The 18,253-nt window shown below is 44.8% G+C and overlaps 1 protein-coding gene across 2 annotated transcripts; it reads left to right on the top strand.

Annotated features, from left to right (window-relative positions):
• The first annotated feature begins 213 nt into the window (after positions 1-213).
• On the top strand, positions 214-17,514 carry tcf20 (transcription factor 20). Of its 2 annotated transcripts, none has more exons than XM_008415504.2 (6): positions 214-802; positions 3,629-11,547; positions 12,917-13,010; positions 13,107-13,156; positions 13,276-13,373; positions 15,967-17,514. In XM_008415504.2, the coding sequence occupies exons 2-5, from the start codon at positions 4,597-4,599 to the stop codon at positions 13,333-13,335; spliced, it is 7,155 nt and encodes a 2,384-aa protein (XP_008413726.1). In that variant the 5' UTR covers positions 214-802; positions 3,629-4,596; the 3' UTR covers positions 13,336-13,373; positions 15,967-17,514. The 2 variants fall into 2 exon arrangements, with proteins under 2 accessions (XP_008413726.1, XP_008413725.1); XM_008415503.2 differs by having other exon boundaries at positions 13,107-13,170.
• The last annotated feature ends 739 nt before the right edge of the window (positions 17,515-18,253 follow it).

Below are 18,253 nucleotides of genomic sequence, written 5' to 3'. Positions count from 1 at the left end.
AGGAAGCAGTATGCTTATGCAAAAAAAAAAAAAAAAAAAAAAGACCAGAAAAAAAATCCATCTGTAAGCACTGATATAATCTGTAGATTCTGTGGCAGAAATACGCCAAGATCAATGAAAAAGCCAAAGCTTCACAGAAGGAGGGGAGGTGGAGGGATGTGATGGAGAGAGATGAGGGGGGGGGGGGGGGGGTGTGTAGGAATATGAGTGTGTATGCATTTTCAAGGCGGTCTTTCTGTTGCAAGAAGAAGAAGAAGAAGAAGAAAAAAAACAGGAAAGCGAATATCTGGAGCTGCTGATGGAGGAATGGAAGTGCATTTCCAGTGACGGGAAACCGCGTCTGAAAAGTCTTCGCGCGTTGAAGGAGGCTTGAGGGAAGAGAAAGCGATGTGTTTCATTTTAGTTGGACATAGGTGGAAGCACCTCAGCGGTGTGTGAAAGGAGAGGGAGAGAGAGAGGGGAACAAGAGAAGGGAGGGGGCGGGGGTGTATGGACCTCGCTGGTTACGGGACCCACAGGCACCCCGATTGTGCTCCGCTCTCATCATTTCTGGAGGTGTAAGGACAAAAGGAAAAAGAAGAAGAAGAAGAAGAAGAAAAGGCCCGGGTTCTGGGTGTCGTGACGGAGCCCCCGACTTCGCCGCCGCCGCCGCCGCTTGGTTCGGGGTAGCCTGGGCTCGGAAGGCTGAGGGGGAAAAGCGGCGGAGCGGTCGACTCTAGGCTGGGGTTTCCTGCCACAGCAGCGGGATTGTCACAAAACAGCCTTTCACTCTTCGAGGGGCCTTGTATTGCTGCGTTTCCAGGTATGCCTTCAGAGTGTTAGCTAGCCCCGTCTCTCCGGCTGACTTGCCTCTCCTCCGGGGAATGTTTGCTGTGTTTATTTAGGGAAAAAAAATGTCAGACTGCTCGACGGCAGTTTTTTTTTTTTTTTTTTTTTTTTTGTAACGCAGTAGTCACGGCAGGTCTCCTGTTGGGAGACGTTATTTCTGCTGCTAGCTAACCCATTTACTGAGAGGCTCTGGTGATTTCCGAGGGAGTAACATCTGCACCTAATCACCTCTCCTCAGTAGCTGCTCCTTTTTAGCCTGCTTTAGCTGTACGTTTGTGTGCAATGGCCTTGTAATAACGTAATAAACACAAACAGACCGACTCAGAGATGCTATCGAGTGGTTCCATCTTAGCTAGCTCACAGTTTACGTGGCTAACTCACATATTTATTTGGAGATAGCTGAGGTGTTTTAGCTAGGGCTAACCTGACAAGGCTAAAAGAGGCAGCAGCACTACAAAGCTAATTGTAATGCGTATTCTTTGCTACCGGCTAATGTGTAGCTGCTACATCTGCAGTGCAAGAAGCCCCCCAATGTGGTATTGATGGCAGTACGACAAACCTTACAAACAAACCAGAGCTAACGCTGGCTCATTCTCTGCAATAACACTGCGTCTGCTTGCATCAATTAGGCAGCTCTGCTGATGATTGACTGGCTGACAGACTGCACTGAGACAGCCAGATCTTTTTTTATTTTTTTTTATTGCTGCTGCACTGTTCTGTGGGTTTGAAATGCTGCTGCCTGGTTGTACACAACGAGATGTTTAGGGTTCCTAAACAGGAAGGGGAAACATGGATATTATTTGATTGTTATCCAATTCTTGAAATTTGGGAAAACGGGAACAGAAAATGGAAAAAAAAAAGTAGTTTGTTGCCTGTTCCATTGCCTTATTTGACACATAAAGGTACAAAAATAGGTTGTAAGAAGTGTACTTGATTTAGTCAACCATCCATCATCATCAAACTTTTCCATCAATTCTCTCATTTTTTTCAGTTGATCATCCATCCACACCCACATGTTTATTATTTATCCCCTGTTCAATATCAATATCCATGCATCTATACATTCATCAGTCATTTGGGTTTTTTTAGCCATCCTACTGCCATTTATCTATTACTTTGCCATCTATTGACTTGTTTCTCAACCATCATTATATAGATAATAAACATCCATCTATCAGTTCTGTCCATTATTTTTATCCATCCGTCCTTCTGTTMATCGGCCATCCCTTCGCCCGTCAGTCCGTCAATCCATCCATCCAGCTGTCAGTAATACTCCAGTTTCTTGTTTTTGAAGGTTTTGCCCAAAATGAGGTGAGAACTTTAAGTTTGAAAAGCTGTGTAGTTTCAACACAGGGGGCTGGGGGATTTGAATAGATTAGTATAAACCCTGGATGTTGTGATAAATGAATAACTCCTCCAGAACTGCTGTCCTTCCTATTTGCGCTCTAAAATCAAACGAAATCAAAACGAAGCGGTCCAAGTCGCAGCGCTGCTTTGATTGATTGGCTGTTGTCGCTCGGGCTCCCAGCCCTTCCTGGCCCTGTTTTACCACATGCTTTGCATTCAGCAGCACACTCGTTACAGTGTGGCCTTTGTTTCAGAAGCCACGCGCAATTGTTTTGGGGGGACTATTAACACTTTTACAGTTCAATTGAAGCAGATAAAGAGGCCTGTTCTCACAAATGGCAATTGAAGATACTGACCCCCACCACCCCACATGAACGCTGGTGCGATCCTGCCTCCAGCTATCTCCCAAAACAACTAAAGAGGTCCCAGTATCGGACATGTGATAAGGACTTTTGTTTGCCTCGGATCTTTCACGAGGTTATTTGTTTACATAATAAAAGTGAGTGTTGTGGATGTGTTACTCTTTCGGCTAAAATGAATCCCCCAGCTTTTTTAATTTTTWATTTTTTTTCCCCTTCCAACAAATCTGTTTGCTATAGGCCACAGGAGAYGGCGAGAGCATGTATTGTTAAAGCAAGAACAGATGCAACGCTCTCACAGTGCATATTAAAATACGAGCAGGAATTTAATGCAGTGCTCATATTAAATTAAAATCCAGTGACGACTTGAATGGGTAATATAAGTGGCATGTGGTAATGCTCACATCATTGTTGCTTCAGTAAACACTGCATCCCGTTATTGAGCCGAAATTATACGGCAGTGTAGTTGCAGCATCTTTAGCTGTATTTGATTGTTTATATTAAACAGATAAAGCTTCAGCAATAAAATAAACATCCCAAGCTGCAAGAGGGCTAAAAAAAATCATAAAATATGAATATAAATAAATAGTTTATTAAATGCATTATTGATACTTGTGGAGATGCTCAAACCAGAGATTGGAATTGGCTAAAATTCCCTGAGTGATTGGCTCTGATTGGGTGATTGTTGCACAGAAATTAGACACGCCCCCCTGTCTTTAAACGCATCCCAACCACCTTCCGAAGAGTTTTAAAGCTATCAGCCTCAACACTACATGTCAGATAAAGGGCTGGGATGGATGTTTTTATGTAAAAATTGGGTTCATTTTTGAATTCACACATTTTCTGTTGAATTACAGTAGCAAACCTCTATCGGTGAGCTAACAACCCCTTTTCTTATGTGTTATGGCTCAGAATCAGCAGGTCAGATCTCAACGAAGTCCAAAAATCTGAATCAATAAAAATGATCAAAGCGATGACTAAAATCTCGTTTTATGATGCATATTAGAATATTGCTCAAGTTGTGTTTAATTCAAAAATTGAGAATGTTGCACTTCCTTATTCCTTTGACGTCTCTTGTTTCATTTGTTTTCCAGGCCAACATCTGATGGATAACGTGAATGCCGTATTGTGTGCGGATTTACTGAAAACCCAAACTGGAATTGATGGAATCTGAAGTGGAATAAATGGATTACCCTGTTTTGGAAAACTGTTGCTGTGGAACTATTTGAAGTTAAATGACGGTTGACAAAGAACAGCAAATTGAATACTGAAGACGGCCGGGAGAGCACGGAGAGGAGTCTGAACACACGCGAAAAAAAAAAAAAAAAAAAAAAGAGTACCGCAAAAGGGACCAAATGCATCGACCGGCCAAATGAGTGCAAAAATAATTTTATCTGGCACCCAACAGCTGACTAGACTATACATGGAGACTTTGCTTTTTGGAATGATTGATGAGGATCACCGTTTAGACTTCTTGATTCTCTCCGGGTGGGTTTTGTGTCACACAGGTGTGAGTCAAATCCACAGACAGTCTCACACAAGAAAGAGCTAAAGGATCACTGCAACAGAGCAACTTGAGTCTTTTGAGACTTTTTGTTTTTGAAGTTTTGAATTTTTACTTTCGGATTGGAACGCCTGTGGAGTTTATCCGTATGAAGAAAACCCCTGCTGGCCATGTGGAAGTCCATGATATTTCTTTTGCTGTGCCAAACAAATTTCGCTTTTTGGAAATGAACTAATGCATCTCTGCATATCTCCCGAAAGCTTTGGAAATTAGCAAGCAACCAACAGTCACACTGAACATGAACTGTTTTTCGGGGTTTCTGATCTTCACCGGTCACTGATAAAACAACCAAGAGTTCCACAAATAACCCCAGAAGAGGCAATTTTGACATCTGTGATATAAATGTATAGTTTTTACCTTTTCTTGTTTTCCTGCCAGGCTGTTGACTCTCTTCATGGTTACTGCCATAAGCCTGCCAGTTTTTCAGTCTGAAGCATTCCCTTCTATTTACACTCACAGATTTTTTCCTTTTTTAAATCTGAATTCGGGGGGGAAAAAATGCAGAATTTCTCCAACAGCCCCGCTCCACCCTCCATCCCTCCTGGATTCAGCGGGAGGAGTGTGGGCGGACCGCCGTATCCCCTTCAGCCAGTGGAGCCCCAGATCTCTCCGAGGATGATGGAAGATTACGTCGGGATGCAGCAGCAGAGCATTCACAGAGGCCACCACCACCCGAGCCAAGCCAGCCACATGCTTGCGTACGGCGTGAGGAACAGAGGAGCTCTGGAGCCTCCGCCAACACAGGGTAACGTCCACGCCGGTAACAATAACAACCCCTACAGGAAGGAGGCTATGGAGTTTTATTTTTCAATGGGTGGAAAAGACAGACACAGAAGGGGAGGGATGGGCTATGGGGGAAGTTTTGGGTACCCCGGTATCGATGGACATATACCTCACCAGTATCGACATCCTGGATCCAGTTCTGCTACATCGTCTGGCCTGATGTCGCCATACCCAGTGGATTATGGCTCTAGCGCCGGTTCAGGGGGCGCTGCTGGAGCCTTCTCTCCTTCCCATCAGTACAGTATGAATCAGAACCCTGTGATGCAGTCCGTTCCAGGCTCTCAAATGCAACAGCGCCAACATGGGCAGAGTTTTCCTTCTGTCCACCAGGCACAGCAGCAAAGAAGCTACCCACACTCCGGGCACAGGATGACCCCACAGTACCATTACTCTCCACAGGGGGGAGCATCCACAGGGTCATCTGGAATGTACAGCCCACCTCCGCAGAGATATCTGGATGGAGCTGCAAACAGCAGCTTTGATCCTAAAGTCAACAGTTCCCCAAGTGTCAACACTAGCTCCAATTCAGTCTCTAGTACAGGTGCTGCTAATAACGTGGGCCCTGTGGAGAATGTTCAGCAGAGCTATCCAGCTTCGAATTATTCCGGATACCTCCCACAGTCTCATTCACTCCACAAGCAAGCCACACTACAGCACAGAAACTCGCAGCACAGTTTAGGGGTTGGTTATGACGGTTCTCTGAAAATGCCTCACCAGGGTCCGTCTGCAGGCGGCATTTTTGCAAAACATCATCAAGCCTCCAACCCAAGTATAGCTCAACCATCCTCCCAAGAAATAGCCAAATCCCCTATGCATTCTAATGCGCAGCAAACTCAAATGAACCAAAACTTTAGCCCGATATCAAACCCTTCCCCTGCTGCCTCTGCAGTTCATTCCCCCAGCTGTAGCTCTTCTCCTTCCCCTCTAATGGGGGTTTCTGAGGCACTTGGGAACGCCTCAAATCACGGCCCTCCCATGTCGAGCGCACGTAGCGGCCATGGCCACGGCAGGTTACTGCAGACCGCACCTCAGTTGAGTCCCACGCCCAACTCGAATAGCAGCATTAGTAGCTGCGGCAGCAGTGGCAGCCACAAAGCTCACAACCTGAGCGCAGTTGGGGGGAGCAGCCTACCTCCAGTGGGTCGAAATAAAATGAGCCAGGGATCCCGAGAGGAAGGCTCCTCTGTTTATTTCACTTCCTCTCTTGACAGAATGCAGGATGCCGGCCTGAACAGTCTCAATGCCTTGAGCTCCCAAGTAGCCAATTTACCGAACACAGTTCAGCACATGCTCCTCACTGACACGGTGTTCTCGCACAAGAAGAGAGATGGCGGGCAAGCGCCACACGCAGCGCACTGCATGCCCCCATCGCAACCCAGGAGCCGGAATTTAAGTGCAGCCTCGAGCGGCAGCACAGTCAAAGACATCAGAACTGGTGACGGGGCAGAGGAAGACTCAACTCTGCTGCCCGTTGGAGCACCGTCTGGGACCAAAGTGGAGCGAGAGGAGCAGCTGGCTGAGGGGGAGCAGGGGAGAGCGAGGCAGGTGAGTGGTGCGAGCACTGGGTCTGAAGTTACGAGCTATAATCCAACCCAAATACAACCTGGACAGGCATGTAATGTTAAAATACTCGTCCCTGAATCACATTCAAAAGAAGCAGCAGAAACTAAAACAAAAGAAACTAACATTCCTTCATCAGTAGCATCTCCATCCTCTGAAGGTAGTCTAACTTTACATTCAGCACCACCAGTTTCCTCATCCCCTTCCTCTTCCTCCTCCTCCTCCTCCTCCAATATTCCTCCTGCCACAACACAGAATTGTGTCCCAGAAACTGGTTTGGCATATAATGACCACAGAGGTGGGGAAATTAAAAAGGAAAGTGAAGCAGCAGCTGAGAAAACACAGAAGGTCAGCAGCCAAATGCAACAAGATGGAGGAGTGAGTGCAAAAAATGGCCAGGAAAAGAAAAGCATGTTGCACTCAGAGTCCAAGTCGCACAGTAACAAGGAGGAAGAAAAACAGGCATTAGAGGAGCATCAGAACGTCAGTAGCGTTGGTGTGATTGTTTCAAGTCACACTGACAAAAGTAAACATCCCCAAGACAACTGTGTGGAAGAGAGAATGTCACTCTCTTATTTAAAAGAGGCAAGCAGTCATAATGGGGAGGAAGGTGTAGATCTTAGTCTGTATTCGTCCCATCATCAAAAGTCAAACAGTGGGAGGTCTCTGAATCCACCCCAGACTGCTTCCCATAAATACAGCTACCCAGAATCAACATATGGCTCAGATTTGTCCATGAAAAACAGAGTGAGGGCCGGCACAGGCTCTGTAATGGAAACAAATCCCAGATTTTTTGGGTACCAGCACTCGCAGGTCAGTTACAGTCATGTGCAGCCAAAAGATGGGTCAAGTTCTGGGGTGGAGACACTAATGAAGAGAGGTCACGGGGCGGGGTCTAAAGCTCAGGATGAGAACTCACAGATGCAGCAATTCCCGAGTCTCCTGCAAGAAGTACTACAGGGTTACAATTTAGACAGACGCTATGGTAGACCGGAGCAGACGTTCCCTGCACGTCATCAAGCCCCACAGCAGTTTCCATCTAGACATTCACTTGACGTCACTGAGGGTTTGTCTTACTCAGCTCAAATTGGAAAGACCACAAATCAGAAACACGGAAGTGATCCGGATTTTACCACAGATACTCAGTCCTTAGTAAAGTCAGAGGTCTCTAATGCTAAGATTCTTCAAAATGCTGAAAAACCTGACATGGGTGTGTCCCAGAGCCATTTAGCACAGACTGCAGATTCCCAGCTGCCCCCAGCTAAACACATCAACTTATCCGACTTCTCTATGCCGCAGAGAAAAACATTATCTAACGTACAAGAGCTGCTTTTGCAAGAGCCGGAACCGTTAACTCTCACTTCTCAAACCGAGCCCCAGAAATCAGGATCCACATTAGCCCCGTCGGAACGGCGATCCGTCATCTGCGACGTGTCGCCGAACCGACGCAGCACACCAGAGCGGGAAAGGGAGGGGGGGAAAGAAAAGGAACGGGAAAAAAGTCAGAGTGCAGCCTCAGTGATCCAGCAACCATTTTCTTCTCCGGCTGCACCAAGTGATCTCAGTAAAAAGGATGTTGTAGAAAAACAAGTGAAAATGGAAATGGTGCCCAAAGAGTCTGGAAATTCACAAAATGAGAATAATGGCAGTCAATCTGAGGCGGAGTGTCATTCTAAACCTCCTCATTTGTCAAGTGGGGTGACTGCTGACCCCTACAGGCGCGGCACTGTTGATATAACCCCCGTGCCCTCTCACCCTGTGAGCATGACTGCTTTGACCTCACCAACAAGGCATCACTCATATCTTCATGGAGTCGATCTTTCGTCCAGCAGCAGTGGTACATTTCCGTACCGATATGGAGACTCGAGAGAAGACAACGTGATGTCACTGAGTAATCTGCATTTTTCCTCTCACCATCCCTTTCACCATTTGCCTCCTCAGTCTCAATCCACCAGTAAACTTCAAATGTATCCCCACCCACGTGGCCCCCCTCACCCTCCTCACGACATGAGTGAGTGGGTAAAAGCCATAAACAGGCCTCCGAAGGAGATGATGATGATGCAGCATGGATCTTCTCCTGGGAGACACAAGGCTAACCAGTCAGAGCAGAGACAGCGATTGATCCCACCGGCTGACATGCAAGTTGAACACACGAGTAAAACTCAGTTAGTGCATCATCAAACTTCTTACTATGATATGAAAATATGGGAGTCAACACATCCTGGGAGAGAGGGCACTCGGATGATGGAGGGAGATGCCTTCTATAGAGCCCCACCTCCTCCTCCTCCGCTTCCTGGCCCTCCTTCTCTAGCTTCACACAGTCACGTTCCGACACAACTGACTCACAGCCACAATGCTGCCAAATCCGAAGTATCCAGAGTAGCTACAGAGGAGGCCAAACACACCTGTCCACCTCCCCCATCCATCTCCTGTAAGCCTCCTTCGGACACAAACACCACTCAGCCACAGCGTTCAACAAAAACCGGAGGTTCCGGAGACACAAATCCCCTGATTTTAAGAAGAAGGGTTCGTTCTTTCATATCTCCCATTCCTGCAAAAAGACTTTTCCAGGACGCACCTCAGCAGAGAGCCGCTACAAACTCTCATCACTCCCCTGGAGCTCAGTCTGAGCCCAGCCATCACAACGACGATGACTCATCCACCACAGATGTGCCATGTCCTCGGCTCTCCTCCCCACAGCCAGGTGAGAACAGCCTCCTACAACCGCTGTCTCCATCAGGTGGTAACACCAAGGTTTTGGCTGCCAGAAAAGGACGAGGCTTGAAACTGGAGGCAATAGTGCAGAAAATTACCCCAAATATTAAAAAGCCAGCAGCCCCTACCGATGATGAGTCAAATCATTACCCCAGTTTCTTGCACTCGGACATCTCGGCGTTTAATGAGTCACAGGATCAGGACTTGGCACATTTCCCCAGGGTTGCAGGAGGAGAGGATAGTTACATGGATGAAAGTCACTCATTAAACAACATGATTCCATTTAGAGGAGTTGATGAAACCGGGCCTTTACCCACATCTTCCTTCCCATGTGAATCCCATCAATCGTCTCAAGTCAAGCAGCAAGACTTTGACTTCGGTTTAGGGGCCACCGTGGCGTCTGCATCAGGTGATAAGGAAGATTTTGCTTTGCTCGGCCCATTACCTCCTCCCCCACCTCTTCCCCGCCCAGTCCAGGGCTCTCCGCCTCCGTCTTCGTCCGCCCTGTCGGACATTCAGCATTTTACAAACACATACCAGCAGCTTGAGACTCGAAGGGGAGAGCAGTCTGCTGCTAACCTCCTTCGACAGAAACTCCAAGAATCTGGCATGGGATTTGAGGATTACCCTGGCAGCGACTACTACGGGACCACCCCGCCCCACCAAGGCCACATGCTGAACAGACAACATCAGATGTCCTCTGGAAGGTCCAGTCTGTCACCGACAGACTCAAAGCCGTTGGAGAATGTTGTGCCCAAGGGCTATTTCCCATCTGGCAAGAAGAAGGGCAGACCCGTTGGAAGCGTGAATAAGCAAAAACGGGCTCAAACCCAAGTCCCGGTGCAGGCCCAGGCTCAAATCCAACCACAGAGCACAGCTCTAAGTGTTCCTCCAGATCCAACCACTCCACCCCCTCCAACCCCAGCGCCTGCCTCCACCCCACCAGCAACACAAACTCCCAGCAGCACATCAACCCCTACCATACCCACTCTGTCAGAAAACGCAAACACTCCCCCAATAGCCCCCCCTGTTCTGACCCAGGTGGCGAAAGCCGACGTCGAGAGTGAGGACACGCAGCCAGAGATTGAGGCAAAACAGGTGCGACGCAGACGCAGAGGCGTGAAAGTCGACGGCGAGGCGCTGGAGGCGAGGGGGCGGCAGAGGAGGAGGAGGAGAGCACCGGTACCTGCGGCGCCGCCCGTATCTAAAGACGAGCCAGATGCACCTCTGGGGGCAACGGGGAGTCTCAGCACAAACAGAGGTTGCCCAGATCCAAATAGGAAAGGCCTGTTTATTCCTCACATCCATGTGGAGAAAAAAATACCTGAGATCGGAGCGGTGTGCACTATTGTTAATGCCGAGGACGACAAAATGAAAGGAGAGCGCAGTGCAGCGGGAGGAAAAGCAGGAGGTGTTGGAATTGATTCGCTCCTGACCTCAGCGCTTTCCTCCCAGTTATCTCGGAGAGACAGAGAGTTGGAGAAAAGGGAGACGGATGAGGTGGAAACCACGCTTCAGTCGGGCAAAGCACTTCCTTCATCTGGCTATGTCGTTACAGGGTCTGTGATCACAGAGACCAATCACCCCGGGCGCCTGCTATGCTGCCTGTGCCAGAAATGGGCAAACTACAAACATCTCGGAGATCTCTATGGGCCATACTATCCGGCTGAATATGCTGCAAAGCTTCCCAAGAACCAGCCCCAGATCAGACAGTGTCAGCCCTCTACGGGCCCAAACAAAGCTGGACCAAATTTAGACACGAACGCTTTGAGTACACTTCAAGTCACACCAACACAGCTCGCTCAGTTCAACAGGCCCTCATCTGAGAGCGACAATTTCTGCTCAAACCCAGCAGAGAGAACTGCCTTCACAGCCCCGACCGAGGAGATGATGATGATGATGTATATGCCCGGAAAGCTCAGCAACATAACACCTTTGACCTGGGAGAAAACCCCCGATCTGCGACCTATCCCTGAGCTTAAAAGAGAGCCAGACCTTGAAGGCGACCAACAGCAGCAACAGGCACAGAAGCAGCAGCCGCCGCAGCAGCAGCAGCCGCCGCAGCAGCAGCAGCTGACAGATGACACTCAGCAGCGACCTCAGCACAGGAAGCTGACCTCACATCCCCGCTTTAAAAGGCGACACAAGTCCAGCGAGGACTCCCCTCGGATGGTCCCATCCAACAGTAAGGCCTCCCTGCCCTTTCAGCCCCCTCCACCTGCCTTGGACTCCTTGGGACCCTTGGCACAACTCGCACAGCTGCCACAGATGCCCATGGACCCAGAGGAGCTGTGGGTGCATGAAGGATGTATTGTGTGGACGAGTGGAGTGTACCTCGTCAATGGGAGGCTGTACGGCCTGCAGGAGGCACTAGATGGAGCCAGAGAAACTGTGAGTATCAGCTGTATTTGTCCTTTTTACTGTATCTCACATGTTGCTTATAGTGAAGTCCAGTCAAAGTTTACTTAAATGGCACATTTACAACAATCTCAAGTGACTAAAATGCTTCAAAATAATCACATAATAATAGGTAGATGAAGGATAAAACAAAAAATAAAATATGTAGTCATATTTTAGTCAAACTTATATCTAAATTGTATCTTTTTCTTTTTGTTTTTTCTCTTGAGAGGTGGGTTTATGTCCAAGTTCATAATTTTGCTTATTAAGATGGGGTCAGTATTGGATTATTTTTACTACATTTTTGGCCTCTAGATAATTTAAATTAATTTTTTTACTTTTTCGAAAAATTTAATTTAGATTCCAAATAAACAAATCAGTGGCACAGTTTTTTTTAAATATTTAAAAGTGTGTTTAAAAAAAAAAAAACTAAAATTACAAACGGTAGTTTACAGAATCTGTATTTTCTGGTGTGAATACCAGACATGACAATTCGTGTAATCATTTTTACTCTATTACCTTATCCTATTCTAAAAAACAAATCCACATTCTGATGTAAATTATATAAAAACTCGTTCGGGGAAGCAAAGAAAACTTGTAAAGTCCATGAGAGAGGTTTGCTTCTGCTACTATTGTGCAAATACTGTGTAATAAATATTAAGTAATTAGGAGAGATACTTTTACAACTTAATTAGACTTTTTTTTTCATTTAGAAATTCTCTCCAGACACTGCAAAAAAAAATTGCTTCTGTATATGAAAACCACTGCCTGCTTCTATAAATGTTATAGGTGTTAAAATAGAGGAGATTTTTTTGTAGAAGATTTTTGAGACATACAGATCATAAAACCCAACTATGGTAAATGTTTTTTTTACTCTGACAATGTTAATAGAACTAGTGGTGGACCGATAAATTGTCTGAAGTTTCCCCGATTTTCTTCATTTTGGTGGTTTAGCAGTCGAACAATTTTACATGTGAAACCGATGTTATCCATCAATCTTTGCTACCTCCTCAAATGTCTGAAAATCAGCCACTGTTCTCTTTTGCTCTGCCGTGAGAGAGTGCTGGTTAACAGTAGTCACCCCTCTGTTGCCAACGTAGCTCCTGTGCCACTATATTTGGCAACTTTTCAAACAAACAAACAAAAAAAAAATGCTATCGGCAAATCAGACGTTTTAAAGATTGTGATCAGCCATCAAACTGCAATCGGTGCGCCGCTATTTAGAACTAATGGAAAATGTCAAAACTTCAGGCTGGAAAATGAATAAAGCATATTTATAGCAGCCCTAATGTTATATCAAATATGAGCTTTGTTAAAAACTGTTGGTCACTTGCCAGTTTTATCATTATGGTTTATTCACCAGAGCTGCTCGTTCTGCGAGATGGTTGGCTCGACGCTGGGCTGCTACAGTAAAGGCTGCACTCTCCGCTACCACTACCTGTGTGCTATTGAAGCAGGTGAGGAGGTGCATGAATTGCAGCCAGTCTGCTGTTTCTTTTGGCACCATTGTTCCCCCCCCATTAATTTTTGGCATCCCTTTGTCTTTTCCTCAGACTGTTCTCTGAATGAAGATAACTTCTCGCTGAGGTGTCCGAAGCACAAGGTAAAGAAGGAGAGGTTCGTTTTTCTCTGCCTTGTTCACTAAACAGTTTATTAGAATATTTCCACACATGGAAACCTGTCGTAACCTTTTCTGTTTTTTTCCCCTAACCATTAATCCAGTTTACCCAGAGCATCCGGCCAGCCAAGCCAGTGTATGTGGAGCAGTCAGAGAGAGGCTGAGGGCAACTGGGAGAAGGAAGAGCCGGATTTGGGGAGCTGTAAGTCAACACTAACTTTGCACCTGATTTTTTTTTTTTTTTTTTTTGAGTGGCATATTGTGACTCAGATCTAAACACAAACAGAAAGTTAATCATCTCCAAAAAGTTGTATGTAAAATGATAAATTCTCTGTTTTCTCAGATTTTTTGCATGATTTACTTAAAAGCGCAGCTTAACCCTCTAAGGTAGATTTCCGCTCGCTGGACCGTAGACGGCTAACTAGCCTTTGTGACAGCCACTGTAGGACCATCTGTGTGGGTGACAGAGAGACAGAAACCCGAGAAAACGATTATTCATCCTGAAACTTGGAAAGTTAAAGAAAACTCACCTTCCTCAGTCTAACCCATTCAACCTTTAATTTGGATGAATTAAAGATTCGTCCTATCGGGAAGAAAACCCAAAGTTAAGAAATATTTGCACCGCAAATTTGTTATGCCTAACAATCCTTTTAAAATCATGTAACTTCTGATTAGGAACCCATGACTTCCTGTTGCTCTGGGGTACAGACATGACGCGACATAGAGACTCATTTCTTTAACCATCTACCACTTGGATGTTTATCTTGCCGCCATGCAGAGTGAGGAATGTACGGCAGTAAAAGAAACCTCCAAAGCTCGCTGCTGCTGAACTGCATCTTGGAGTCACCACATCTCCATAGCAACGATCAGATGATATCTAAATAACAATCAGATGAGTGTTGCGAGGAAAAATCCTTTTCCGTCAAACATAAACATGGGGAGTTCGAGTGGAACTCTGTGGTTTGGTAAGATGAGACTAAAATTGAGCTTTTTAATAAACAATCCAAACGATCCAAAAATATGGAAATCCCTTCATGCCTAGTGTTGAGCATGGTGGAAGATCTCTGATGTTGTTGTCCTGTTTCTCTTCAACAGGCTGGGAAACCTGATCTGAGTGAAACTTGTCATAAAATCGTACATTTTCACACGTCACGGGGTTAAAGCACAAAGCATGCTTCCATATTTGTTGAAAAAAAGAGAGAATTTTTTTTCTTTCAAGGCTTCAAAGACATCTTTTTCCAGGGTGCCAATAAATATGGCAGTATTTCCTCATTATTCCTGATTTTTTCCATTATCTTAGACTGGTTCATACCGGAGATGCACTGAGCACTGTCGTTATCGGGCCGATATTTAAACAAATTCTAGATTGGGTATTGTGACAATGAGCCTGATCCACAGGGTAAATCTGTTGAATGCTTTGTGCTGTGAGCGACATCATGCTTTATTTATTTTACATTATATTTACTATTACTAATTGCACTTTCTGAACCATTTGAAAGAAGGTTTGTTGCAGGTTATTGTTTGAATGTTTGACCAACGTAGTCAGCCTGTTCTTTATTAATTTCACATTGGTCACACTGCTCCTAATTGAACTGACTGAGGAAATGAAAGTTATTTTGTTTTTACATGTTTGACCAAACTCATGAAGCATGGTGCATAGTTAGCAAATAAATTAGTAGATTCAGGACATCTCTGTCTGTGATTAAAAAGAAAGATGCGTTGTTGTTTTTTTGTAAATTCAGCACTGTTTTTCTGTATCGGATTGGGTTTCAGCCGATACTGAACCTCAGATGTCTGTATTGGTATCAGAAGAGAAAAAAGCAATGAGCTAAACAATGTCATTTAGCTTATCGCTGCATGAGCCGCACTCCTATTTATCCTCCTCACCTTCGTAACGGTACTCCTGTCGCTTGGTGTCACTTCCCTCCCCTGACATTCAAACCAACCAGTCTCCATGGCAACCAATCCACATACAGTACAGCTCACATTTCTGTCTGTTTACGTAAGTTTTATGAAGCCGACGTACAGCTCAGGGTTTGTCATCGGGGCGTATCCCTTTCCGTTTCTTTCAGTTTTGCCTCTGAAAGTTTAAAGTGTTCTTTCCTCTCTTGAATGTTTTCACATCATGCAACAGCCACAGACGTCAATGATTTCTGATTATCATTAATTAGGTGACAGAGCAACAGAGAGTGGTGCATATTTGTGAACTGGAAGGGAAAGGGTCAGTCAGGAAAGGGTCACGTAGTTTTTGGTGAGCGTCAGCATTCGGCTCCCTCAAGGCAGTCGTTTGTATTGCTCAGCTTTCTAAAGATGGAAATGTTTGCCTATTCCTTTCTATGTAGATCTCAAGCTCAGTTAGGTTCAGTGGAAAACATTTAACAAAGATCAATTTTCTTTTAAAGTCTTGCCGGATTCAGGAGTAGATTTTAACTGTTCCACTTTTAACATCAACCTGAATTTTATTTGATCTAAACAAGTGTTCCCCAACCTTTTATTTTTTTTCTATGTGCTCCCCATCCACAACCTACAAAAAATAAGTAAATTCTGTTTAAAGCGGTTGAGATATTTTCTTTTTACACTCTACTTTGAGCTTTCATCTGTCTGTCTAGGGATCAGATGTCAGGACGTACCAGCTGTTAAAGGCTTGTTTTCCTTTTTCTGTAACAAACAACTAACTTTTTCTTTCTGAATTAAGTTCTAATTCCACAAACTTCCGATTCGTTTTTGTTGCATGGCGACATTGGAGGGCGCTGTATAGAAACATTGCGATTGATAATTATTGTTTCTCCTCACAGGGTACCTCGGACAGTAGGACACGGGGGGGAAAATGTGAAGAGACCGGACTGAGATTCGTTGAGGAGAACGACTAAAGGGAATGTACAATTTCTCAAACTGAATCAGCATTACTTAACATTTACGGGACAACGGAGAAAACAAACCATTTTTACCGGAATCATCGCTCTTTACTCAAAAGCAGAAACAACACAGAGGAACTTAGGTGAGAAAAAAAAAACAAAACAAAAACACAATCGTAAAAAAAAAAAAAAAAAAATCCCAAGAAACTACAGTGATGGAAGCGGGGACGAAATGAGACGTCGAGACCGACGGAGGGATTTCACTGTAAAGAACAAAAAGAGACAAGCTTCTTCTCTAGGCTCGCTTTGATTTTTCCAGACAACCTAAAGTGTTAAACTCTTGCTTATCATTTTCTGCATCATCATTTACCTTTTTATCTGTTCGTTTGCTTTGACGAGATGTAGCGGGAGCAAGTTGGGTGTCGAAACCCAAAGAAACAACAAAAAAAAAAAGAAAAAAAAAAGATGATCTGGGAGAGTTGGTGTCATTTTACCAGTTTAGTGTTTTGTTATGTTATGGTATTACGATGATCGCAGTTATTACTTTAATCCTCATTATTTTGTATCCTCATCAGTATTTACTTATGACAACAAAATGGATGTACGCCGCTTTATATTCAATCAACGCCTGAGTTGGAATTTTTATTTTTTTATACTTTTCTGTCGCTTTTCCTGGAGAAAGAAAGAGCCGGAGCGTCTGATGTCTGGAATGTCAGGGTCGAGTTTGCCACAAAGACATTATTGCCTTGGAGAATGGACATCTGTTGCCTTTAAGAAAAAAAAAACAGAAAAAAAAACTAAAAAAAAATACCCAAGTTGTGAATGAGCGAGCGATGTGTGCGCGCGCGTGGGACGGGGGTGGGTGGTGGGGAAAATGCCGATATCTGGGTCTTTGATTCCATTTTTTTGGTCCTTTTTGAAAAGTGTTCTTATTTTTCATCACAGGGGTTTTTACGGTACAGATAGTATTCATTAAAAAGAGAAAAAAAATCAGATGGACAGTCTTATTTTTCAAGAACAAACGTTCATAATGTGCAAAGAGAGAGACTTGTAAGAGGACGAGATGACACTATGGACTGAGGCTTGTTTGCCGTTTCTAACCGGGATTACGCATGAAGGACAAACGGGGAGCTTTTTCCTTGTACGCTGGCGCAACGTTCAAAGTCGAGACGGACCCGAAGTGTTTGGACGCGCGTTGCCACGTGACCGACCGAGCGAGCCTGAACCAAGTACTTTGGAGAGAGGTTTCCCACTTGAGTGAAGCAGCGGCAAATGAAGCCGGAAGATGCAAAATCCATTGCCATCAGATTTCAAAGTGAGTCATACATGGTGTTGTCTTTGTTACTTTTTATTGTTATTCTTGTACAAAACAAACAAACAAAAAAAAGGTCATACTGAAAGACAGTTACACTATCAAAACCATGCTGTATTAGAAACCTGTCAATATGTATATGAATTATGAATACACTTAAAAATGCTTCAACTTTGTTTCAGCCTTCTTCATCAGATTTGTGCTGTTTTTTTTCTCCCTTTCTTTATTTTTTGTTTCCCCTTCATGTCTTTCAATGTTTCCAGCTGACAGGGAGGGTCTGTTTCACACGGTTACACCCTCCATAGAAGATCTGACAAACGCACCATTGAGTCCAAAACCTGTTGCGGCAGGCCTAGGATGGGCATTCACCAAAGGTTTCAGGCAATAATTAAACAACCCTGCACTGACAGATTTATTCAAAGAAAGAAAACAATCATAGGGCTTGAGAAGCCGTGACGGGGCTTAAGTTTAACGCTCACTTTGATTGTTTCCCAAACTGGCAGGATGATGCAAATAATCCGGAAATAATACTACGAGGACGACACTGCAGATGCAGCAGAAAAGCTGTATTTTCCTGTTTTTTTGTTACTATAAAACCTGTTTTATGTAACAGGTTTTACCGTATATTCCAGACTATAAGGCGCACTGGATTATAAGGCGCACCTTCCATGAATGGCCTATTTTAAAACATTTTTTATATATAAGGCGCATCGCATTATAAGGCGCATAGAATAGATGCTGCAGGAGAGGCTGGAGTTACGTTATGCATCCACTAGATGGAGCTGCAGTAAAGTGAATATCAACAAAACAGTCCGACTGTTTGGCGAGGAGAGCCTTCCTGGGCCAGGAAGTGGCCGGACGATGGTCACCCTTCTCCGTTCGCGCAAAGCATGTTCGTGGAGAATGTGGTGCTAA

This window comes from Poecilia reticulata, linkage group LG8 (genome assembly GCF_000633615.1).
Source record: "Poecilia reticulata strain Guanapo linkage group LG8, Guppy_female_1.0+MT, whole genome shotgun sequence".
NCBI classification, from domain to species: domain Eukaryota; kingdom Metazoa; phylum Chordata; class Actinopteri; order Cyprinodontiformes; family Poeciliidae; genus Poecilia; species Poecilia reticulata.
Note: the sequence above shows the minus strand (reverse complement) of the source record. Positions and strands in the feature narration are given on the sequence as shown.

Excerpts from the sequence above, each read along its gene's own strand:
- tcf20 (XM_008415503.2), top strand. The coding sequence starts at position 4,597 with ATGCAGAATTTCTCCAACAGCCCCGCTCCACCCTCCATCCCTCCTGGA. Across the intron at positions 11,548-12,916 it reads TAGATGGAGCCAGAGAAACT|AGCTGCTCGTTCTGCGAGAT; the intron begins GTGAGTATCAGC and ends TTTATTCACCAG. Across the intron at positions 13,011-13,106 it reads CCTGTGTGCTATTGAAGCAG|ACTGTTCTCTGAATGAAGAT; the intron begins GTGAGGAGGTGC and ends TCTTTTCCTCAG.